The sequence below is a fragment of the Dromiciops gliroides genome, chromosome 2 (genome assembly GCF_019393635.1).
Source record: "Dromiciops gliroides isolate mDroGli1 chromosome 2, mDroGli1.pri, whole genome shotgun sequence".
NCBI classification, from domain to species: Eukaryota; Metazoa; Chordata; class Mammalia; order Microbiotheria; family Microbiotheriidae; genus Dromiciops; species Dromiciops gliroides.
Genome location: NC_057862.1, coordinates 210,805,157 through 210,830,555, shown reverse-complemented (window position 1 = coordinate 210,830,555; position 25,399 = coordinate 210,805,157). Strand labels below are relative to the sequence as shown.

Genomic DNA, 25,399 nt, shown 5'->3' with positions numbered 1-25,399 from the left:
TAGACTACACACATACTCTTCTTTATTGAAATTAAGCTCAGCTTCGGTTTTTCATTATATAAATGCTACTCCTTAGCTGACTTGGGACTGGACTGGTGCATCTCAAACCCTTAATTAGTTGCACAGGACTTTTGTACCTGTGTTTGTTCCTAATTGTTTCTTCTTTTTGATTCTTAAATGACCACTTGAAAATAAGGGCAATTAAATGGTTGTGGTATGTGGAGAAACTTGTCTTCTCTCTTTATAATTATCAGGCCCATTGGGTGTGGGTGAAACCTTCCATGAACAGCTTTGGCAAGTGTTGTTTTCTTATTTTATAGTAAATGCTGTCATCTGTATAAGGGAAACCTGGCAGGATTAGTTTGGAAGAGTGGAATCTTTTGTTATTCATTATATATTATTATGACATTTTTATGGCATAGGTGAAGGGTTTTTTGTACTTTAAATGAAGGTCAGTATTTCATTTAAAGTTTGACAGCAACCAAATAAAAATCTACCAAAACAGTATTATAATGGATTTGTCATAATAAATCTGAACTAGTTCATTTTTTTAAAATAGAAAATTTTAGTTTCTGGAAGAATTTTCAGAAATGTTTTAAAAGGTAATAAATTTTTTATTTTGATGGTGATATCAGTGGTATAGATATCCCTTGGTTGATATTATTGATTATTTATTTTACTTGAGAAGGAAATTTAGTTGCCTGAAAGACACATATAATGAGGCTTTACTTTTTATTTCTATTTCAATACTTAAAAAGGTATATAATTGTATCATCACATATTCTCCTTCCACAATATGGTTTGTAACCTTTCTACACAATGATAGTCCGTTTCCTGAATTTCTAAGACTCCAAAATTCACCAACATTCAGGTGATGAATGAGTCTCCCCAAATAGATGAGCATTTCCTTGTTCAGTAGACGGTCTGTTTCTTCTGTTCAAAATCTTTCTAGTTTTGTTAGTACAATAGGAAGAACTGAAATTGGTGTCAGATGACTTGAGTTTGAATCTTGCTGCTGCTACTTATAATTTGTATGACCTTGAGAAAGCCATATAATTTCTTTGGGCCTCAATTTCCCTATTTGTAAAATTAACAGCTTGGACAAGTTTGCCTTCAAAGATTCTTCCAAAATAAATTATCATCCTCTGATCAGCCAGTGCTTCCATTCAACTAGTATAGCCTTCATGAATATAAGGTTACTTCCACATCATGAGGTATTCATTGCTAATAGGACTTTAGTGGCATTTGCTTCTGTATAATACATCAGATGTATCAAATTCACTTTGGAGTGCTGCAGAATCAGATTAAAATGTAGTTGAGAAATTTTAACAAAAATAAGTAAAAATACAAAACAGATAATGTAAATTTGTAGCCCCCCCATTGTATTTGAGTCCAACACTACTGTAATACATGTCTTTATGGTCTTTTATGTATTTCTGGTATTTTGTTTTAGAATTCATTAAAATAATCTTTTACATGCCACTTCATGAAATTATCCAATCATATTTGGGGGGAGAAGGATGGATCCTGTAATTTCATTACGTTGAACAGGCCTTCTTAAATGTTTTCCATTCCTGACCCCTTTTTTCCTGAGAAATTTTTACATGACCCTGTGTATTTGGGATATAAAATAGGTATACATAATCTTTTACTGTTGCCAGATTTTTTTTTTTGTGATCCCACATTCGGTTATATGATTCCATATGGGGTCCTGACCCTCAGTTTAAGGAGCTTTGGTATAGAAAACTTACTCTTGTGAGAGCCAAAATTTGATATACGGAGCGTTATTTGGGTGACTTGCCTTAATATTGGGGTCCCGAAAATATGAGGGACCTTTTAGGTTCTCCCTCTGCTCTGAACTGCCCTTAGATATTTCTCCCAGGCCAATAAGAAAGGAGCCTCTAAGCTTTAGTTCACAAAAGGATCAGATTTTATTACTTGGGAATTAAACAACAAAGGTGAAAGTAATAAAAATCAAAGATAAGGAAATAGGAAGATAGAAATACAGAGAAATGCTCTTAACTCTAAACTTAGCCTATTAGGGTTTTCCGTAAATAAACTCACCAAACACCTGAACAGCCTGCCAGTCTAAGGTTGCTCGCGTGCCACCCAGTATGCAGTCCTCACACCGAGAGCATGAACACCCGCCACCAGCGCAGTGGTCGCCCGAGACAGAGCACAAACATGTGCCACCAGGGCAAGGGCCCAGAAGGAAAAAGGCCCTAGTTCCGGAAGCCGCCTAGCCTTCCAGAAGCAACCTGCCTCCCTTCGGCGAGCGTTCAATCTCTCCTCCCCCAAAAGGGGAGGTCCTTCAAAAGCTGCCTTTCTGAGCCCAGTAGTATACGTAACCTCGGGGTGGGCCAGGTGTGGCACCTCCCAAATGAGTTAGCTAAAAAAGGGAATATTAATCTTTACCACGAATAATTTTTACCACATTCCCTGCCTTTGTTTCTTTGGAAAACCTGTATGGGTTTGCCGATGAAACAGCCAAAAATACCAAAATAAAATATCTAATGAGTGGTCACCAATAAATTATAAGCTTTAGCAAGAGTTTAGACTTTTAAGCATTTATTAAGGAGAATAAGAATTAGGTGAAGAGAAAGAGAAAGGCCTAGATTCCTTTGTCTATTAAAGGAAGAGCACATTTCTAGCTCCACTCTCCACCAGCATCCTGAGGGGGAAAAAAGCGAGAGAGCCACCCTGGCCCCTCCTTCCTCCCACCAGCAAACATCACTTCCTGACACCAAAGAAAAGCTGCATGGCATTGCCCTCAGAGGCCTTCTCCTCATGGTGGAGCTTTCCTACAGTAAGTCTCCAGCAGGTGGCATCATTCCAATTGTTACAGTTCCCCTTTTGTTTCTTCAAGAAACATGGGTTGTTTCCTTGATGAAACAGTCAAAAATAACAAAATATAATACCCTATGCTAGCAAACAATGTGTTAATAGCAATATAGAAAAGGGAGAAAGAAAAGTTTTGTTCAGAGGGGCGGTCCCTCATGAACTGATGCTTTGACATTGGCCTTGCAGAGGGAGGGCCTCTGCAGAAAATACATATTACCAATGGTGTACATAACAACAGAAAGGAATAAAAATAAAACAAAACTGTTCATTAAAAGGCTTTGAAAGTCTTTTCTCATATGGTTCTTGGGACTTCCTCTGGGTGTAGTCGTGGAATGGAAGTCTTTTAGGGGGTTGATGTGTAGATGCTGGTAATCAGACAGGAAATTTTCCTACAAAATTGAGCTTAATATAACTTTAAAATAGCTTTGTCAATAATCAAATCAAACAATGAGAGTTCTCAAAAACATGTCTAAGGGAATTCAGAATCTTAGTTGTTATACATGAAATATAACAAAACAAAAATTGAAACATTCTCCAAAACTTAATATTACTATAGTCCCCCCTTGTGGAGGGTAAATTGAGAAGATAATTGCTGAGATATTTTAAAAAATTAATTTTTATCTTTGTTTCATCACTTTTTGCATCATCTTCCTAATTATCCTCATGCCATTATGAGAAATTAAAGAATCTAATATAATTGGTAACAGATGTCAAGGCCAAATCCAACACTGTATTTATCATGACACCTGAGATAATTATGGGGGTTACCATAAAAGAACAGAGAAATGATGGGATATGAGCATTCCCAAACTTGAGCAATATATACTGCCCATGCAGTATGCCAGGCTTAAAATAGTTGGATGGGATATACATCCACACCACCAAACATATTGGAGGAAACTGAGTCAGACTTAATCAGATGCATGGGATTGAGATGTCCATGGTATCAGGCATATAGGAGGGGGCATAGAAGCCAGGTGTAGAATGAGATGGGTGGGATGAAAACTTCCAGCCATCTGTACAATATTGTGGGGGAAATTAAACCAAGAAAAACCAACCAATTTGTCAAAAGCCATTCCCTTGGCCGTACTTTGACTTCATGCACGTCTCCCCTCATCTGACAGTTCAATGTCTGCTCTTGCATGTATTCCTCTTGTGATTGGATGGCATCTTGGCCAACTGGCATCTGGTAACTCAGAATGAAGGCAATTAACGTCTTAAATGATAAGTTCCCATAATCCAGGTCTCATGGATTTAAAAATTGAGGATAAGGGGCAGCTAGGTGGCACAGTGGATAGAGCACCAGCCCAGGAGTCAGGAGGACCTGAGTTCAAATCCAGCCTCAGACACTTAACACTTACTAGCTGTGTGACCCTGGGCAAGTCACTTAACCCCAATTGCCTCACCAAAAAAAAAAAAAAGAAAAAAGAAAAAGAATTGAGGATAATTAATGATCGCAAAAAATGTGAATGTACCTTGACTCAGAATATAATATACAATTATGCAACAATTTCAAATAATACCTTTTTTTTACTAAGTATACAATTACTTTTGTGAAAAATCAGAACATTTAAATATAAGTTAAAACACAACACAATCTTAAAGAAAACTTTTTTTGAAAAAAGAATACTTTTACAAATGTTCCCCTCTCTTTTTGAATATGCTTATCAAAAATAATACTTCTAGAATCAATTTACACTTGCCATGGCAACCAGTTTGCCAGGGAAATGCTTTATAGAGTTTGATAAAATAATCAGTTGAGAAAAAAAACAAACAACTCAGAATATGGAAGCACGATACTCCCAGAATTAACATTGTATTATGAAATCAAACCATCTTGCATTGTTTCAAAATTAGATAAATGAATAGAAGAAAATACACATGGAAGAATAAAAGACAATAAAATTCAAACTAGGGAAATCAAATGAATGTAAATGACTGATAATATTAAACATTATTAAATGAATATGAACTTAACATTAATAAGAGCATTACAAAATATAAACGATCACATGACTATAAAAAGCTTTTACAAATTTTTGTTTGTTTTTGTTTTTTTTTTAGTGAGGCAGTTGGGGTTAAGTGACTTGCCCAGGGTCACACAGCTAGTAAGTGTTAAGTGTCTGAGGCCAGATTTGAACTCAGGTACTCCTGACTCCAGGGCTGGTCGGTGCTCTATCCACTGCGCCACCTAGCTGCCCCACAAATTTTTTAAAAGCTAAGTATGAAAAGCATGAACATCTCTATGAAAATAAACTCATAACATTAATTTCAAAATGTAGATGTAATAGCATAGAAATCCTATGTAACCTCTGAACTGACATTATTTCTCTGAATGAATTTAGAACACTTTTGATTCTGATATCTAAAATCCTCGATACTCATTAATACCTTGCTGCTTACTTCTACATTTCTGTAAAATATGTCTTCTTGAAATATGATGATGATTGTCATTTTTATTCAGCTTAAGGTTGTTTTCTTTAACCCCTCTATATTGTCTGTCGGTCCTTTCATAATACAAATGCTTTATAAGGTTACTAATTGAAGACAAAAGCAGACTAACAAAATTATGAACAAAATGAGCATATCTGGGATTTAAAGGGTTTTCTAAAGTTGGTTTGGGAGAACCACAGGAGTTCGAATCAGAATCACAGCCAGGCTGGGGAAGGGCTGAGCCTGACTGCTCTGGTAACTGAGTAGAAGCTGCAAATGCAGGTAGAGAGCTCTTAGAGCTCTGGACTTCCCTGGCAAGAGGATTAAGGGGCTTGGCCAGAGGAGGGGGAGGAGGTGGGGTCCCGAGGAGGGGACTGATTTCCCCTTCCCCCACTTCTAGGGGATTAAAGCCTCCTAGAGGCTGGGCTGTTGCCTTCAGGCATGCAAAATTACAGCAACAATTAGTGTTAGAATTTGGAAAAGCTGCAGGAGTCAGAGGTTTCTCTGAAAAGGCATGGTTGGGAGAGGGGGCATATCTGTATTCCCTTGCTGGCTCTTCTAACAAAAATTTTTTTAAAAGTAGAAAATCCACAAAAACAAAGCACTAATGTGATCTTATCCCCCATTTGTCTGTTTAAACAGACTAAAATCAGAAATAGAGTACTTAGGGAGTTGAAAAAAACCCATTTGAAAATTTAAATAGAGTACTTTAGCAGTACTTTGGATTTAATGGGACTGGGTAGGGGAAATTTCTTACCCAACCGGAAGATCAGAAGATGGAGGTTTCAGCTTTCCTCTTCGTGGTCAGCCATCTGTAAGGGCTAAAATTATAGCTAGTCTGTCTAAAATATCTAATGAGTGGTAGCCAATAAATTATAAGCTTTAGCAAGAGTTTAGATTTTTAAGCATTTATTAAGGAGAATAAGAATTTGGTGAAGAGAAAGAGAAAGGCCTAGATTCATCTATTAAAGGAAGAGCACATTTCTAGCTCCACTCTCCACCAGCATTCTGAGGGGGGAAAAAGTGAGAGAGCCATCCTCGCCCCTCCTCTTTCTCCCACCAGCAGACATCACTTCCTGACACTAAAGAAAAGCTGCGTGGCCTTGTCCTCAGAGGCCTTCTCCTCATGGTGGAGCTTTCCTACAGTAAGTCTCCAGCAGGTGGCATCATTCCAATCGTTAGACTCTACACCAGTTGGAATAGTCACCCGAGCTGCATTTTGTGGTCTTAGAACAAGAACATTGTCCTGGGGTACTGAGAGATTAAGTGACTTCCCCAGAATCACTAGTATTGTCAGAAGCAGAACTTGAGTCCAGGTATGAGTTGACAAGATTCTGTACCAGTGTGTTAGTTGTGTCAGAGGAGAGAAAGGAACATTTGTGAAAGACTGGAAGGCAAAATCAGCAGGAGTGGCAACAGGTTGGACATGGGGGTTGAAAGAGAGTGATGATTTGTGGATGACACCTAGATTTTGAACCTGGCTATCCAAAGGACTTCCAGTTTGAAACCATTCAGTAGGAGATGCAAGAGTCAAAAGTCAAAAGTCAGGAGAAAGGTTAGGGCTGGATAAGGAGATTCGAGAGAGAAAAGTGATCTGTGGTGTCAGAGATTACAAAGAGGTCAAGAAGGATGAGGGATAAGAAAAGTTCATTAGATTTGGTAGTTTAGGAATCATTCATAACTTTGAAGAGGAAAGTTTTGACAGTAGAGAGTTAAGAGAGTAAGAGCAAAGTGGAGGTATCCATTAAAGAAGTCCATCTCAAGAAGTTTAGCCACAAAAGGGAGGAGAGATATGGGGTGATAACTAATGGGATGGAGGGATCAAGTAAAAAATTTTTCTAAGATGGGGGAGACATGAGCTTATTTATAAACAGATTGAAGATAAGTAAGAAGGTGGGAATAATAGAAGATGCATAAAATGTCACTGAAAAGGTATATGTGTGTGTATGATCTCAGAAAAGTGTTTGATCTCAGATCATTTTGTTATTACTTAACACCTTTTACCTATCATAAACTAATATATATTCCGTGAACAAAAACTCCATCATAAGGCATATTTTAGAACTATGTAAGTACCTATGTGTTTGTCCATCATTTTGCTTTTCTTTGTCTTTCTTTATTGATGTTTGAACTTCTTGTTTCCAGCATTGACTTCATCTAAGGTTCATACTGAACAGAAATGTGTTCTCTGTATTTCCCAAACTGATTTCTAGCCCTATATCTGTTTTTACCCTTCTTGGCTAAGCTTCTGGAGAAAGCTGTCTACACTAGGTGCCTCTGCTTCATCTCCTTTCACTGTCTTCTAAACCCTCCACAACCTAGCTTCTGTTCATTATTCAACTGAAACTACTTCCTGAAGTCAGCAATAATCTCTTAACTGTCAAAGCCATTGGCCATTTCTAAGTCCCCACCTTCATCCTTCATTTTCTCTCTATAACTGTTGATCATCATATCCTCCTGGATATTCATTTCCTGGTATCTATACCTATTCTCTTTTCTTCCTACCTATCTGATTACTCTTCAGACTCTTTACTGGTTCTTTATTCACAGCATACCCAAGACTCTGTCCTGAACCCTTTTGTCTTCTCACTATATTAATTTGCTTGTTGATCTCATCAGTTCCCATCTGCTAAGTTATCTCTATGCAAATAATTCCCATATCTTTATATCCAGCTTGTCTCTTAAGCTTCATTTCTGCATCAACAATTGTCATTTAGATGTCTTAAATTTAATGTCATGTAGGTATGTCAAACTCAACATGTCCAAAAATAACTTCCTTTCCCCCCAAATTCATTCCTTTTTCAAACTTCCCTAGACAAGGGCATCACTATTTTTCCAGTCACCCAGATTCATGGCTTCAACTCTTGACATTTACTCACCCTTACAGATTTGGTCTGTGGGTGAATTATATGTCCTCTTCTCTATTTACATAGCAGTTAGCCTGGACCATTGCAATAATCAGTCATTTACCAAATGCCTACTATGTGCCAAGTAGTTTTCCTAAAGCCTTTCTCCTTCTACTTCAATCCATTCTCTTCTCAGCAACCAAAGTAATTTTCTTAAAGCACAGGGCTGACCTCCCCCCTCCAATAAATTCAAGTGGCTCTGTTAGCCACAAGATCAAATACAGAGACCTCTGTCATTTAAAGCCCTCCACAACCTGGCCCTTTTCTACCTATCCAGTCTTACCCTTTACACTCCTCCATGCATTATACACTCCAGCTTCACTGGGCTACTGACTGTTCCTTGAATACAATACAGCATTTCCTTATTCTGTGTCTTTGCACTGTACCTCTTGTCTGGAATGCAATTCCTCCTTAATTTCACTTGGAGAGAATAAGGAGTCAAAGATGTGAACCTGGGTGACTTGGAAGGATAGTGGTATGCTTGACAGTAATAGGAAAGTTCAGAATAGGAGTAGATTTTTAGGGAAAGACAGTTCTATTTTGGACTTGTTCAGTCCGAGATACCTGTGGGTGGGGGTTTGTAGGAAGAGCTGGAGCTTGGGAAAAAGGTTAGATACAAAAATATGGAAATCAGATGACTTTTGAGGTCCCTTCCATATCTAGATTTATGATCTTATATTTTCAGCCAAATTCCTATATTGGAGTCCAAACTCTAGAAAGCTTGCCATTCGTTTCAGTGAATGGTAGCCCTAAGAAGGAAGGCCAAATGGCATAATGGAAAGAGTTCTGGACAGAGAGTGAGGAAACTTGAATTTGGGGCCTGTTTTTATAATTTTGGCCCTCAATTTCTTCATTTGTAAAACTAATTTATTAGACTAAGTGATTTCCAGTCTGTTCTTGCTTTTCATTCTCTTTTGTATTTGTCTGAACTTGACATTGGACTGGGCCTGGGAACCATACTGAGATGGCATTAAACCAGTGGGGGGCCCAAACCCTAGGGTTAGCTTTTACCCAAACTTCTGGCTTATCACACTTGCCTATATCCCTATTGTGGAAATTTATTTTGATTTGGGGACCCTACCTTTAGGCTGAGATTAGAAAGCCTTAGGCCCTCAGGGTCTCTCCCCCTCCTCCTCAGCTTCCGCTGAGGAGAAAAGGCCCCGTGGGCTATACAAGATGCCAGGTCAGACAACTGGGGGAAAAAAAAAAGCCCCCAGCTCCCTCCGACCGGAGCTATTTGAAGGATAGCCTGTGCTGAGGCATGAGGCTCGAGAGCACACCCTCCCCCCCCCCCAGGTGCAGCTCTGGCTGGCGGATTAGCTTGGTCTTTGGGGGCGAAGGAAGCCCCAAGATTTGAGTGGAGAGAAGAAAAGGTATGTATAGACCTGGGAGTTAGATAGGAAAAAAAGAAAGGAGACTCGAGGACGGACTAGAGGAGAGAGGCTGACTAGAGGGGAGCGGGGACAAGGATGGAGGAGAGTTGGGTTCGGAAAAGGAGAGACTGGGCTGACAAGGTTACAGGCCTTAATACAAACCAGGGAAAGTGTAACGTGCCCTGAGGCTGGAGGCGGCTAAGGCCCTTATTGTATTCAAGAAGTTTGAGGCACAGCAGGTGGGAAAGAGACCGCAGGAAAGCAATCAGGTTGTACACTATGATGTACCATAGTTCTCAGCAGAAGTGTGATCTTAGAAATTTGATAAAGCTTAGGATCATAACTTTAGATCTCCCTGTAAGAGCTCTTTGGGACGTTTTAGAGGATAATGAACCAACCCTCTCATTTTATAGATGAGGAAACAGACTCAAAGAGATTCAGTGACTTGTCCAGGGTTACACAGCTTATATATGTCTGAAACAGGATTCAAATTCAGGTCTTTCTAACTCCTTATAAGTTAGTTAAGAAACTCCTCTTAAAATTAGGAACTTCAAAGTTTAACATAGCTAAAAGACTATTTGACATACCAAATTTGTCTCTGCTTCATTAATTCTTTGACAGTTAAAAATTGGTGTATAAAGTGACATGTTGGGAGATGGAATAAGAAAAGACATTGTACTTGACAAAACAAAATAATCAGAAAGTAGGATACCTGAAATTCAGATCCATGTGAATAGTGTATAATCTCTCAAATGAGGTTAATGCATGTTTATTAATTCTTCTGGGCCCTGAAAGTGAGTGAAACTAAATACTATAGTCATATAGTAGTTGTAAAGTCAGTAATGGAATACTCATATTAAGCTGTGTTGTGTTAGATAATACTGTAATGTTTATTTCATGACTTTGATATTTTTTTTACCTTGTAGCTAAATGGTTGATTGGACAATGATTACTTTGTTAACTGTTAGATTGTACCCTAGATGTAAAGAAATAAGTTTAAGTGTAGCATTTAAGCCATTCTTGTTTCAAAGCTAAAGAGGTTGTGGTTCAATGTATCAAAAAGAAAACTACTAGATTCCTCTTCAAAGAAAACTGCTATGCCAAGATAATTAGCAAATAATAATTAAATCTTTTCAATTATTAGCAAGAAGGCTCACTCTGTGCTCAACATTGCCTGAATAATCTATTGCAAGGGGAATATTTTAGCCCTGTGGAATTATCCTCTATTGCTCATCAGCTAGATGAAGAAGAGAGGATGAGGATGGCAGAGGGAGGAGTCACTAGTGAAGATTATCGAACATTTTTACAGGTAATAATGTTTAGGTCTCTAGAACATTTGTGCCCTTTCCCCGTGAAATCTAGTTTAAAAACACTTTTTAAAAAATTATCCATTTTCTAGGGAATGTTACGTTTAATGAATGATTTGTTGAGTAACTGATATTTTGCAAAGATGAACTCATTATTTCAGGAATTTGACCTGCTAATTATAACTATTAGCTGAACTTGTAAACTGGTGGTTTTTAATTATGTATCCTAATGATAGTTTCTCCTCTCATCCTCTCACCTGCCAAAACTGAACAGCAACCTTCAGGAAATATGGATGACAGTGGTTTCTTCTCTATTCAAGTAAGTATGATTAGTATCGTACATTGCTTTTAAAAGACTTCATTTTTTTAATCATTACAGTTATATGAATATTCCTAAAGTTCTTCCATTAGGTTGACCATAGGATTAGTCAGTGGTATTTAAAGGAAGTGACATAATTATCACAGAATTTTTCAGAATTTGAGCACTTTAAAATGCTTTTTAAAGTAGAGTTATTTCATTTTCAACTAACTTTTAATAACGGTTCTACTAATTCCAAAATGTTTCAAACTTATTACCTCGTGGGTTAATTTTTTTTCCAGTCACTGCAAAAATCAGCATTATAGCTATTATTTGTCTTTATAACTGTAAAAATCTGATCCCTTGGTGATGCTCTGTGGCTTTTGCTTTTCTTTACTTATGGCTCTCTCCAGGGTCCTTGGGATGGGTAGGTGTGTATGGGTGTGTGTACATGTGTTTGTGGGATGCTGTCTATTTTGTATGAGTTTTTTCTTTTGTTTCTCACAGGGTCCTTTATGTGGTGTGTACAAAGTTACCTCTCAGTTCCTTTGAGGGGTCAATTTCTCCCTTTATCTTTCTTCATATTCTCCCTTTGTGCACCTCCCTGGCCTCATCATTCAATTGCATTTCCTACCACTGCTTAATTGTGCTACTGTTGTAGGTAATGGCTACTGCTGGAGGCAGGATACGGGACTAGATGGATCAATGGTCTGATCCGGTATGGCAATTCCTATGTTCCTAATTGTGCTGCACTGCTCTTGATGCTAATTCAAGTTTGCCTGCTACATTGTGTCCCCTCCCTTTTTTTTTCCTATGCCACTGCTTGGCTCACTTGCTACTTTGTTAACTAGTTTGGTGGGGTGGAGGGTGAATATTCAGATTTAACTCCCTCTTCTTCCAAACAGCTTTAAATAATCAGCGTCAAGAGGTTTGAATCTTTCTATAAATCATAAACCCATGATCACATAAGTTTGAAATGCATAAGACCTTCATTTTATGTCCCTAGAGTAGAACCTTCTTTGAGAGACATTTAATTATATCTTTGCTAACTCTGGTAGTGAGCTTCATGTTAATTTTCTAAAGCAGCCCCAACAGCAGCCATATTCCAAACTTGGAAATTTAGATTTATATTGTAGACTAGTTCTAAGAATAGAGTAAGACTGTGATAGCATATGCATCTGAATATTTGAGGCTGTGTCTTATCTAGGGGTTGTGTGGTACTATGGGAACTTTTCAGTAAGAAAGCTAGTTTTGATATTCAATTCTTTTTTCAGTGCTCTGTTTGTTGTGTGCTGTATGTAGATTTGTGAAGGTTGGGTTTTGACTGTTGCCATCCTAAGGTTTCCAGTTAATAGCAGTTTAAACAAAAATAATAGCTTTGTGGGAAAATTCTGTGTAATTGTTCATAGAGGCTAAAGTGGCAGCATTGCTTAAATTTGGAGTTGAATGGCTTATCTCATGAAAAGTTGCTATTTTTTAACAGGTTATAAGCAATGCCTTGAAAGTTTGGGGTTTAGAGCTAATCCTCTTCAACAGCCCAGAGTATCAGAGGCTCGGGATCGATCCTATGTAAGACTTTCTTTTTAGCACCCTGCTTTCATTTTCACACATACAAAAGATACAAAAAATAACAATAACAATAATAACTTCTCCAAGTGTGTCTTAATTTTTAAGAGAAATATGCATTAAACTCTTTTGTTATGATGTTACCTTGTTTTGTTCCCTCAGCCTTTCCTTTTTCATCTTTTTGGGATTTATGTGAACATATGTCCTCTGAGCCTTCATGACATCTCAGTATCTGTGGCAGCACAGTGCTTATTCTTGAATGGTATGTGATGCCATACATTAGCATGACATCACTCACTTTTCTGCATATATACCACTAAAGTTTGTAAAACTTTTTAAAAAGTAATATTAACCACAAAAACCTGGACAGTGTAATAGATTGCCAGAGTTTTACAAAATATGGTAATTTTGAAAGTCACAGTAGAAAAGCTAAAATGAATATAAACTTAATCACTTTAACTTACATATTGTGTTTTATTTTTCTAGAAATGAAAGATCATTTATATGCAACTATAAGGAACATTGGTTTACAGTTCGAAAATTAGGAAAACAGGTGATTCCTTTTCTTTCCCTTGTCCCACACCTATTTCCTTATTTTAGCATCCCATTTAGAATGTAGAGAATAATTCCATTAGTGACATTGTGTTTATCTTTTGTATTCTATGGTATCGATTCAAAGTGGAGAAAGACATATGGTTGCATTAAGAATGTAATTATTGGGGCAGCTAGGTGGCGCAGTGGATAGAGCACTGGCCCTGGATTCAGGAGGACCTGAGTTCAAATCCGACCTCAGACACTTAACACTTACTAGCTGTGTGACCCTGGGCAAGTCACTTAACCCTAATTGCCTCACCAAAAAAAAAAGGGGAAAAAAAATATAGTAAGAATGTAATTATTGGGAGCAGGTAGGTGGTACAGTAGATAAAGCACCGGCCCTGGATTCAAGAGGACCTGAGTTCAAATCCGGCCTCAGATGCTTGACATGTACTCACTGTGTAACCCTGGGCAAGTCACTTAACCCCAATTGCCCCCCCACACACACACACACACATGCAAAGAATGTAATTATTGGAGGCAGCTAGGTGGGCACAATGGATAAAGCATTGGCCCTGGATTCAGGAGGACCTGAGTTCAGATTTGGTCTCAGACACTTATATGTACTAGCTCTGTGACCCTGGGCAAGTCACTTAACCCTCATTGCCCCACCAAAAAAAAAAGAAAAGAAAAGAAAAAAAACTGGCTACTTGTTTTGGGGAAGCCCATTTACCAGTAATCTCAGATTAAGGCATAGTTCTTAACATCCTAGTGACTCTGTGGAAAAATGAAGAGGAACAAGTAGTTATGGAGCTCATGTAGGAATTCTGGTTGACCAGTAGAATAAGACTTAGTTCTAAGGGATCTACAGAGCAGCAGAATTGAAGACAGAACCAAGTTATGACCACTATTGCCCACTTCTAGCAACCATGCAAGAGAATTGTTTCTTTCCTTTATTAGGAATGGAAAGCTTATATGAAGCCCAAGGGTGCAAGATAGTCACTAACTGTACATATCACTTCTATTTCTTCCTTTGATTATTTTTCTTAACCTGTTTTAGATAAGCCTGGTTACCTAGACATAGTGCGAGGAGCAAGAAAATGTGGAAAAATCAGCAGGCATACTGGAGAGTCAGCTGCTTCCCATTTCATTGGTTCATAGGATTATAGATTTAAAGCTGAAAGAGATTTTAGAGGCCTCTCTAGTCATTGAATTGTAGATTTAGAGCTGGAAGGGACCTTTAGAGGCCATTTAATCCAATGCCTCCATTTTATAAATGAGAAAACTAAGGCTCAGGCATGTTAAGCAACTTGCCCAGTGTATCCAAGAGGTGAGCAGAAAAGCTGGGGTTCAAGCCTCCCAAGGTCTCTGGTGCCAGATTTGGCATTCTTTCCATCGTACCATGCTGTGTCCCAATCTTGACGCCTTTTCTCTGCTAACTTAGCAGGCCCAACTATAGCACATAAAATGAGGTTTATATTCTGACAATCTCACAAGATGATATAGTCTAGGAAAGATCACCTACCCTGCCAGCTTTGGAATGTATACTCACTTGTTGGGACTCTTCTTGGGAAGAGGGTTTTTCAGTAACAATAGAAAATGTAAGTTATCTTGCTACTTAATAGAAGTTAATGTTTGTGGAATACCAATCATTATCCCTAACAGAACCCATTTGAATTCATCCTAAAAATGTGATCTCTTGATAGTCAATTTAGAAATCTTTCTTTCTAAAAACTATTTTATTATCTTTTACACACCTTTACTTTATTTTGTTATATAACATTTCAGCTAGAGGCTATGTGTTTTTAAAGCTATAAAGGTGGAAATAAAGCACAGGTACCAGTTATTGAAACTTTACTGGGAACAAGCCATGTTAGTACCTCAAACAAAGTCATGGAAACAAATCATTTTGATACATGAAAACAATCTACTTTTTGGTAGTAAGAGTTAGTGAATTATTTTCTGATATAAGCAGTAATTGGAAAGATAAATCTATGATTTAGCTCTAAGTTCATTGCAGTTGTAGCTATGTTTGACTACAAAAAAAATTTTTTTCAGCCTGCTTCATTGTTCAGCAAAACCCCACTTGTATTTTAGAAGGGATTTTTACAAAAAGTACATAAATGTCTTCATTTCTAGAAGTATCTCAGTTCTTAAAAAACAACACTTTAAAGACACAGAAAAGTTTTATTTTAATGTTCTTTAAGACCATTCTGATAGAGACTTTTCCTCCAGTAAGCTAGTCAATGAACTAACAAAAAAACTTATTTTATTGCTACATATGTTCTGAGATGCTTTATAAGTTTTATTCAACAAAACTGAGTTTTTTATACTTTGGATTATTCTGATCTTTGTCACATGGAAAATATAAGAAATATTCATTTATTGTTTTTGTATGATAACTTCAATTCCTGGCAAAATTCCAATGTATATAAGTTTGTAAGCACTTTTAGAAAAGAAAGCAATGATAGACTCCAGGTGAGTTCTTTTCAATTTCTTTTTTTGACAGAGTTACAAAATATATTCATAGAAGGGACCTTAAGAGACCTTTACCTTAATAAGAATCCCCTCTAAAACATCCTTGGCAAATACTCATATCCATCCCGTGCTTGAAAACCCATGGGAGCCCACCATTTTCTGAGACAGTCTATTCCACATTTTTAATTTTTTTTATTCCACTTTTTAATAGCTCTAATTATTAGGAAGTTTTTCCTTCATTGAGCCTAAATCTATTTCTCTTCAATATCTACCCATTGTTCCTAGTTCTTTCTACTCTCAGTGGCCAGATATAACAAGTCTAATCCTTTTAACACATGGCAGCCTCTCAAATACTTGAAGAGAGTTATTATGATCCCCTTCCTCCCCCAAGTATTCTCTTTTCCAAGTGGGACATCACAGTTCCTTCAACCAGGTCTCATAATGGAATTATCAAGGCCCTTCACTATCCTGTTTGCTGTCTTTTGGACCTTCTCACATTTATTAATGTCCTCTCTGAAGTATCAATCAATCAAGAAGCATTTATTAAGTATCTTCTATGTGCCAGGCACATATAATACATAGAACTAAAGGCCATATGCCAGATGTGGTCTTTCTGGACACTATACTTCCTTTAATGTAGCCTCACATCACAATAACTTTTTTAGCATCATTTTCACACTATTGATTCATACTGAACTCACAGTTTTTCAAAAACCCCTTGATCTTCTTTCAAATGGACTACTATTTAGTTATAATTGTCCCACCTTATACTTGTGAAATCAATCTTGATCTCACCTATAGGACCTTACACTTATCTGTGCTAAATTTCATTTTGTTAGCTTGGACACAACATTAAAACTTGTTGAAATCTTTTTGGATTCTGATTCTATCTTCTAGGATGTTAATTAGTCCTTAACTGTCACCTGCATATTTGATAAGCATACTATCTCTGCTTTTATACTAGTCTTTGATGTTAAGCAGCACAAGACTGAGGCATTCGTTACGTTGGAGACTTTCTTTCAAGTTGACAATCCATTAATAACTAATTTTTGTATCTGATCATACAATCAGTTCTGGATTCATACCACTATACATTTGTCTGTATACATTATCTTTCAGAGATCACTGAAAATGGCTCAGCAGTCACACAACTGCCAGTTCTTCATCTTTTCCACAATACTTGTGTTAGAGCATTTGTCAGATACCTTCCCAAAACCCTAGGCAGACTTCAGACTAATACTTTGATGTGGGGAAAATCATTTCCTATCTCTGGCTCTTGTTTGTTTCTTTTTTTTCCACTTTTAAAAGGGGTTCATAGACTTAGAGGTAGAAAAGGCCTTATAAATCATCAAGCCTCACCCTCTCATTTGGCATGTGGGAAAACTAAGGCCCCTAGAAGAGGCAACTTGTTTAAGGTCGTAAAAGTAGTAAATAAAGGAACCAGAATTTCAACTGACTTCTCTGATTTCAAGCCTACTCTTTTTACTATACCAGTGTAAAATTGAGTGATTGCTAATGTCCAGGTACAACATTCAAGGTAATGTGAAAGAATGTTGAATTTGGAATCATACACTTGTGTGCGAATCCCAGCTCTGCCAACTTACTATCTCTGTGAACCTGTGAATAAGTCATGTAACCTCTATGGAGCCTCATTTTTCTCAAAAGTAGAATAAGGGTATTAGACTCAGTGACCTTTAAGATCTCTTCATGTTCTAAATCTCCGATTCTGTGACACTCCGATTTGTGGCAGAGAGCCTTTCTAAAACATAATACTTAAGCTTCTAAGTATATAAAAGTTTGGGAAAACAACTAGACAAGAGAGGGAAAGTATAGTATGGAAGGGAAGAGAGAAAAATAAGGAAAGAATGAAAATTTGAGTTTTCTTTTTATAAGAAATACTTATAAGACTACATCATCCTGCATTGACAGAAAATGTATGTTCAGAGCAAGGGAGGTTGGCATGACTTCTAAGGTGCCTTCCAATTCTGAGACTCTGTGATTCAGTAGCACAATGGATCATGGGCAGTGGCATGTGGAAATTTTCATCCCATAATGATTCATTTATCCCACATCGATGGTGACTAAAAGTCATACCTATGTGATCATTGTTTAATTTCAGCCAGACTTACTATTTCTATCATTTTTGTCAAGGGGCCTAGGTTTTGGTGATTTTGTTCTGTTTATACCTTTGTATAATAGAAGTGTCAGTCCACATTCTTAAGTACTAAGTTCAAATTGGACTATTTTCTATCAAATTGTAGTGCAGTACATTTTATGAGGACCTTCCCCCAGCCCTTTTAAAAATTAAAGTAGTAACACAGAGGGATGGCATTTTTTTTCAGCCTCCTTTAATCATGGTTTTCTTCACTTTTTTGAAGTCTCCAATTGAAATGATTTTAGGCATTAAGAAATTCCTAATTGATTTCTAGATCACATGTGTTCTTTACAAATACAATATTCTTAATATCTTTATAGCATGCTAATGTAGGTATTCTCACTTTTTTTTCTCCAGTGGTTTAATCTAAACTCTCTCTTGACGGGTCCAGAATTAATATCAGATACTTACCTTGCACTTTTCTTGGCTCAGTTACAACAGGAAGGTAAGGAAAAACTGAGAATTTTTCAATGTCATAGTACTTACCAAATTTTATGCACCTGCTTTCAGATATTTAGGTTTGTGGGTAAAATTGTTGGTGCTGCAACAATTCAGAACCAGAACCAAAGCCATAGCTCATACTCAGTATCATGAATTTCAGAACTAACAAGGGTTTATTGAGTTCACCAGCAAGGGAGCTCCTTCCATGCAGAGATTCCCTGCAGGAAAGAGAGGACAAAGCTTATATAGATTTCAGTTTAGGCAGGAGATGATTTGAGAATGTGTTACCTCAGGGCTCTTGCTGGGGTGTTCAAAAGGTAGGAAAAGGGGAGATAGTATCCTTTGATTAGAATAGGACCTGTTGCTGGGGGGCTAGTATAGGAAAGATTCTTCTTCAAGTTAGCTAGCTCTTGTAACCCTGCCTTAATAGGACTGTTTTTCTGTTTCAGAAATAAGAAAAGTCAGAGATAGAATGGGGGTTGCAATACAGACAGAGTCAGGGCAAGATAGAGGAACTGCAGATAAAATGGAGTTGCTTTAGCTTTCTCTGCTACCCACAGGTTTCACCTATTAATGTTACTCTTTATGAGAAAGGTAGTAAAATGATATTTCATCTTCTGATCTTGACATTAAAATTAAGTATGACTTTCTTACTCAAGTTATTGCTCTTATTCTAAAATACTTTGGATATTTAGCTATCTACATTAGTTCTTATACTTTTTTTCTTCAGGTTATTCCATATTTGTTGTTAAGGGTGACCTACCAGACTGTGAAGCTGACCAGCTCCTTCAGATGATTCGGGTACAACAAATGCATAGACCAAAACTCATTGGAGAAGAATTAGCTCAACTAAAAGATCAAAGGTCAGGAGGCATGTTATTTAAATAAGAATTTTCCCATATTAAGTATATTTGGTTTTAGATAGATTAATTTGTAGTCTCCAGACATTTATGACCTATTATGGCAATTATAACAATTATAAACTATCCCTAGATAAACCTAGTGTAGCATTTGTGCTAGTATAATATCCTTATAAAAATTATGTCCAGTGACTTAGAAAAATGCATTTATTTTTGCTAATAGTGACATTTTTATTTTGGTAAAATGTATTTGTTAAAAATAGAGTGGTTTTTAGAGTTGCCAAATATTTTTATGGTTCCTGCTTTGTGGTATAGTTTGAGTTCTGTTACTGGTAGGGCCCCTTGTCACCTTTATTTTTTATTATTTCTCTTGAGGTTTTTTACTTTTTGCATTTCTCCAGATCATTATTATTTTTTCTAGCTTTCTATGGTAATCTTTTGATAATTTAATTTGTTCTGCACTAAATAAACAAAATGGCAGTATCGTTTTTATTATGTTGGCAACCATGAGCTATTAATATTTCTCTAATTATTGATTGGAGATAATTTCTTACTCTGTCTTTATTTCTGTAAAGAGTGTTTTGTAGTTGTATTCATATGGTTCCTGTATGTATTTTGGTAGATAGACTCCCAAATATTTCACATATTCTGTAGTCATTTTTGAATGGAATTTCTCTATCTTGTTCCAGGTTTTGTTAGAAATACGCAAAAAATGCTGATATATATGTATTTTATATTCTGCAACTAGCCTGAAATTAGTTTCAATTTTTTAGTCAGCTCTTTTGGATTCTCTAAATAGGTCATCATATGATGTACACCCAAAAAAAAAAAGGTTTTTTTTCTCCTTTTCTTATGCTTAGTACATTAATTTTCTCTTCTTGTTATATTTCTATAGATAGCATATTATCAAACTATATTGAATGATAGTGGTAAATAATGGACACTTTTTTTTTTTTGGTGAGGCAATTGGGGTTAAGTGACTTGCCCAGGGTCACACAGCTAGTAAGTGTGTAAAGTGTCTGAGGTTGGATTTGAACTCAGGTCCTCCTGAATCCAGGGCCGGTGCTCTATCCACTGTGCCACCTAGCTGCCCCCTGGACACTCTTGCTTTAGCCCTGATCTGATTGGAAATGATGACTATAATGTTTCTCCACTACATCTAATGTTGTCTTGGTTTTAGATAAATACTAATTTTATAAAGGAAAGATCCATTTACTCTTGTGCATCAGTGTTCATTAGAGATATTGGAGCTTGTCAAATTTTGTAGTTGTTGATATTTTGAACATGTTTCTCATTGTACAATTAGAACTTTCTAAGTAGAAAACTGAATTTCTTAAGTTTTTATTAAATATAAGCCTTTCAGAACATTTCTTCATTGCAAAACCTAAAGGGTAGTTTTTCAAAATTCAGAATTAGGTGACTGAATTTTTATGTTTTCCAGAGTACAGAAAACAGACCTAGAGCAGTCTTTAGAAGTAAGTCATTCATATGATGGAACAGGAATCTTAGATGAAGATGAAGAGAATCTACAAAGAGCTCTAGCACTAAGTCGACAGGAAATTGATATGGAAGATGAAGAAGCAGATCTGCGTAGAGCAATTCGACTTAGTATGCAAGGTACCGATCTGCATATACATTGTGTCTCTTTCAGAATTTTTCTGCTTAAGAACTGTAGCATGGGTTTAAGTTATTTGATTTTGATGCCAATGTGCATTATTTCCTGCCATTTCTGACTATTTAAAATATACTTTTTAAAAATATAATTTAAATTATGTGTATGTAGATCCTCCTCCACAGCTAATTTAATTATTCATGGTGGTTCAGATTAGTTTTATAGCTATCTGACTAGATTGGCAGGCCTCAAACTCAGCTTTTCCAGCTTGGTGGAAAGAGCTTATATACTCTGGTAGCATAATCTTCAAGAACCCAAGCTTACCTCTACGTTATGTTGAGGCATCAAAGTAGGATTTTTAATAGAATACTAGTGATAGACTGTCTGCGGTCCAGATACCAGCCAAACTAAGTTGGAAAAATACATTATAAGAAATTAGATCATCAGGTGATGAATTATTTTGGCCATAGTAATTCATGAAGGCAGTCTATTAAGGCATGTAAGGCTTGCAATCTAAATTGGTAGAAGAAGAATCCATACTGGTAGAGCTTTTGAAATACGTAAGTGATGATTTATACTCTGTTGGTTATAACACTTTATTTAATGGGATTGTTATAATAGATGCAGTCTCTAATGTTGGTCAGGGTGGGTCAGTCAGCTTTGATTAGTTCGATGGTTATAACTACAGTTAACTGTTTTCTAAATGTATGTGTTCATAAGGGAGACATTACACATATGTCCTACTAGCTTCCATTATTTGACACTATATCATAAACAATTGACTACTTCTATAGTTATCCAAATTGAGAGGCAAAAAAAAAAATAATTTGAACAGTCAAGAGTTTACTTTATGGGGATCTGCTTTGAATAGTTGCAAGGAAGACATTGAATCTTAAAGTTGGGGCTGCTTATAAATATACACACAAATACATACATATACACACTGCATACACATACATGCATGCATGCATAATACACATGCATATACATATGTGTGTGTATACATACATACAAGTATACACACACAAATACCTTTTTGTAACTGACCCCCTCTACTCTCCTAGTTTTTAGACTAAGAGTTCTATATCATGTATACAATTAGCTGTGTAATGGGGGTAAAAAAAGTTTGGTTCTTATTAAGATTAGTTGAATTTCAGGGCAGCTAGACGGTGCAGTGGATAGATTACTGGCCCTGGATTCAGGAGGACCTGAGTTCAAATCCAGCCTCAGACACTTGACACTTACTAGCTGTGTGACCTTGGGCAAATCACTTAACCCTCATTGCCCAACCAAAAAAAAGATTAGTTGGATTTTAAATTACTAATAGAGTTTGTTGACAATCAGACTATTTGTAAAAATAAACACTTTAAAAACTTGGCATAATATTTTTTATTTTAAATATAACTTTGTTTTTTTTATTAAATGAAAAAGTAAATTTAAAAAAAATTTTAGGTGGTTCCAGAAATAATATTTCAGAAGATATTCCACAGACATCAGGTACAAATTCACCAACATCTCTTACTGCAGAAGAACTACGAAAGAGAAGAGAAGCCTACTTTGAAAAGTAAAGTAGTTGATACTGAATTAAAACTGCATGTTTAAAATTTGTTTTGTGATTTTTGTAATGTGCTTATTTCTAAATGTTCCACTTTTGACATACAAACAAAAAGTAAAATTATTTTCACTTAAGAATTCCTTCAATTTGCATAGTAAAAACTGACATCGCAAAATGTAGCCATTCATGTATACATATATACATGCAACATGCTTGTGTATAGGTATATTTCCTTCTTTTTCTATATTTCATTCAGTTTTCTCATTGGCCTCTCATAAAATCAAATGTGTCCCTTTGGGGAAAAGTTTTTTTTTTTCTCCTCAAGCCAAAATAGAATTATAGAGATAAATAAAGAAAATCTTTTTAGATCACCATATTTAAAGGGAAAATGAAATCGTAAGATCAAGCATATTGCCTGCCTCTTTCTCTTAGAGCCTACCTCTTGTTGGCTGCCTAGCAATAATCAGACATCTAAAGTTTTTAGCTCTGAATAAGTCTTACCTTAAATGATAAAGCAGCAAAGGTGGCAATTCTAGCAGGGGACCAGGCACCATCCTGGTAGTACGGAATTATAAAATTTTTGTGGGTAAGAGACAGAACTTCTGGGGCAGGGTGGGGAAGGAAATATTTATAGAGGAGATAATTATTCAAAGTTCAATTCTAGACCCAGTTTACTTACTGTAGCCCTTCTTTCTAGCTTAACAGAATTTTGCATATCGATGCAGTTATTCCCTTCAGCTATTAATGGTCTTGTAAATTCCTTGCTTATAACTTCATTACTATATTTAAAGTAGACCTGCCATTTCACATATCTTAATTCCAAATAAGAAATCTCTGTTATCTTTGATTATTCTCTGACTTTCAAAAAAAAATAGTACTTCCTCAGTGATCACAGAGGACAATCCTTACTTCATGCTAGAGATTATTGCCCTACTTTGGAAAAGGCTAGCTATCAGCCATAAATAAGATGGTGGTATTGATCTGCTCCTCTGTCATTCTCCTTGAATTTAAATCATCATCTGTCTTACATCAAATTTTTTCTAAAATATATAACTTTGCTAAGTTTGAAATATTTCAGATATGGTTATAGTATATTGGGCAATGTTTGTATTACTCTCTAAATTGTTCCCCTCTTTGCCAACAGCCAGTTGCCATGTAAATTTGTTTAATATTCTAGCCTCATATCTTTAAAAGGTATAAAGTTTTTAATAGGTATCATCCAGAATTCTGTAATTCAGGATTCAGTGACTGAATCTATCCCATTTAATTTTTTCTAACCCATAATTTTGAAAACAAACATACATGATTTTAACTTTTTTAAAAATAGCATTACTCACATGCTATTGTTATAAAGTGAGTAGTATATTAATATTTTCATTGGCATGGCAACAGACAACTAATTCACTTATGTTTGACACTTGTGTTTTCCATTATTAATACATTTATGTAGGAAAATTGCCTGTAATAGAAAAGTTGTTCCCTGGTCCTGCATTAAATGTTAGATTTTTTTACTTGGGTACAGTGGTGAATACTCCTGTGGATAGATCTCTAACTTTCCATAACATTTCTCTTTCATATTATCTTTTTTGCCAAAATAAAACTAAGTGACCAATAAGATGTATTTGTATTGGGGGTAGGGAGCAGATGTAAAGGTTGGGGGGCATTGTCAGTGTATTCTAAGAAAAAGAAACATTCTTGAAGTACAAAAGGCTATTCTTTTAGTAAATGAGCTTTTAAAAACTTTTATAGTTAAAGTAAAAGCAAAAGCATTCCATTGAATAAAATACAGTAGCCAAATACTAAAATGTTTTTAACACCACAAATTATTTATTCAGCAGTGCTGGAGACTGAATAATACAAGGAGATATCAATTATTTGAGTCTATCCACTGGAACTTTCTCTGATTCTTCAGCCCCTTTGCAAAACTTACTAAGGGCAAGTGACTATCTGTGTGACCCATGTAGTGCTAATGTTACTGAGGATAGACTACGCTGACTAAATAATCATTTTGGTAAAAGTACTAACTAGAAGGCTATAAAAATGACATTTCTGATATCTTCCTACACAAATCTTGATTTTCATTGGAATTACTGTGGAAGTAATTTAGTGTAAAAAGTTTACTGTAGTGAATTTATCTTTGCTGTGTGAACCTCAAAGTTTAATAACATTTGTACATTTAAGCACTATATTTTCATATTTGGATAGTTCCTTTTAAAAGTGAAGAGCAGTTTGCTTTCTTTGAAAAATGTCTCCACCTTTTGCTATCAAAAGCCAACTGTCTACTTTCAGAACTACTGATTTGAAAACATTAGCTTGAAAAAGGAATACAGTACTCTCAAGAAATTTATAGCCTTATTATCAGAACTTACATTTAGCCAATTCTGTGAATGATATCCTTGAAGAAAATATATTAACTCTTTGGGTACTCTTAAATGGGATCTTTTTAAATGGAATTAAAATTGGGTGAATGCTGCTGGTGACCCAAAAGTTAATATATCTCTCAAAATATCTAAGTAACTTAACAATATTGTTCCAGTAGTTTCTGACGGAATAGGAAAAATTCCAAAATTTTTTAATCCCTAAAATCTAGAACATCATAAAGAAGCAAACAAAATCTAAAGAAAAAGTCAGAAATTATAACTTGGTAACAGGTAAGCCAAATCTGGATCCATATATCTATTATCTGAGTGTAAATATAGGATAGTCAAGTATAATTGCAACATTATGAAAATAACACACAAAGTGTGTTGAAGGTAGTTACTTAATACTCTTTGCCATTTGATTTACTTTGTGTATAACTAGTCAATAAAGAAGGCTTTAAGTGTATGTCTTGTTTCAGCCATCATTTACCCAAATGATTAAAAATGTCCTTAGATCAGTATTTAAACCACAGCCCTTTTCCCCTTTACTCTTTATAAATGTCTTTGAAAAGGATAGATGTCTTTTAAGTAACTCCCTCAAACTTTTATAATTTTTTAAGTTGCATTTAAAAAATCATACATTAAAAAGGCATGTAGTACTTGAAATTTCTTCATACTAT

The 25,399-nt window shown here is 36.0% G+C and overlaps 1 protein-coding gene across 4 annotated transcripts in view; it reads left to right on the top strand.

The window, feature by feature from the left end:
• Nucleotides 1–25,399, top strand: part of ATXN3 (ataxin 3) — a 37,690-nt gene that overhangs the window by 1,221 nt on the left and 11,070 nt on the right. Inside the window, exons 2-9 of one of the 4 annotated variants that reach the window (XM_043982231.1) lie at nt 10,698–10,862; nt 11,135–11,179; nt 12,642–12,727; nt 13,211–13,277; nt 18,249–18,336; nt 19,063–19,195; nt 20,634–20,809; nt 22,257–22,368. In XM_043982231.1, the coding sequence (XP_043838166.1) occupies nt 10,698–10,862; nt 11,135–11,179; nt 12,642–12,727; nt 13,211–13,277; nt 18,249–18,336; nt 19,063–19,195; nt 20,634–20,809; nt 22,257–22,368 (872 nt within the window). Of the gene's footprint in view, nt 1–10,697; nt 10,863–11,134; nt 11,180–11,819; nt 11,877–12,641; nt 12,728–13,210; nt 13,278–18,248; nt 18,337–19,062; nt 19,196–20,633; nt 20,810–22,256; nt 22,369–25,399 lie in introns of those variants that run through there. The other 3 variants (XM_043982233.1, XM_043982232.1, XM_043982234.1) reach the window with 3 other exon arrangements.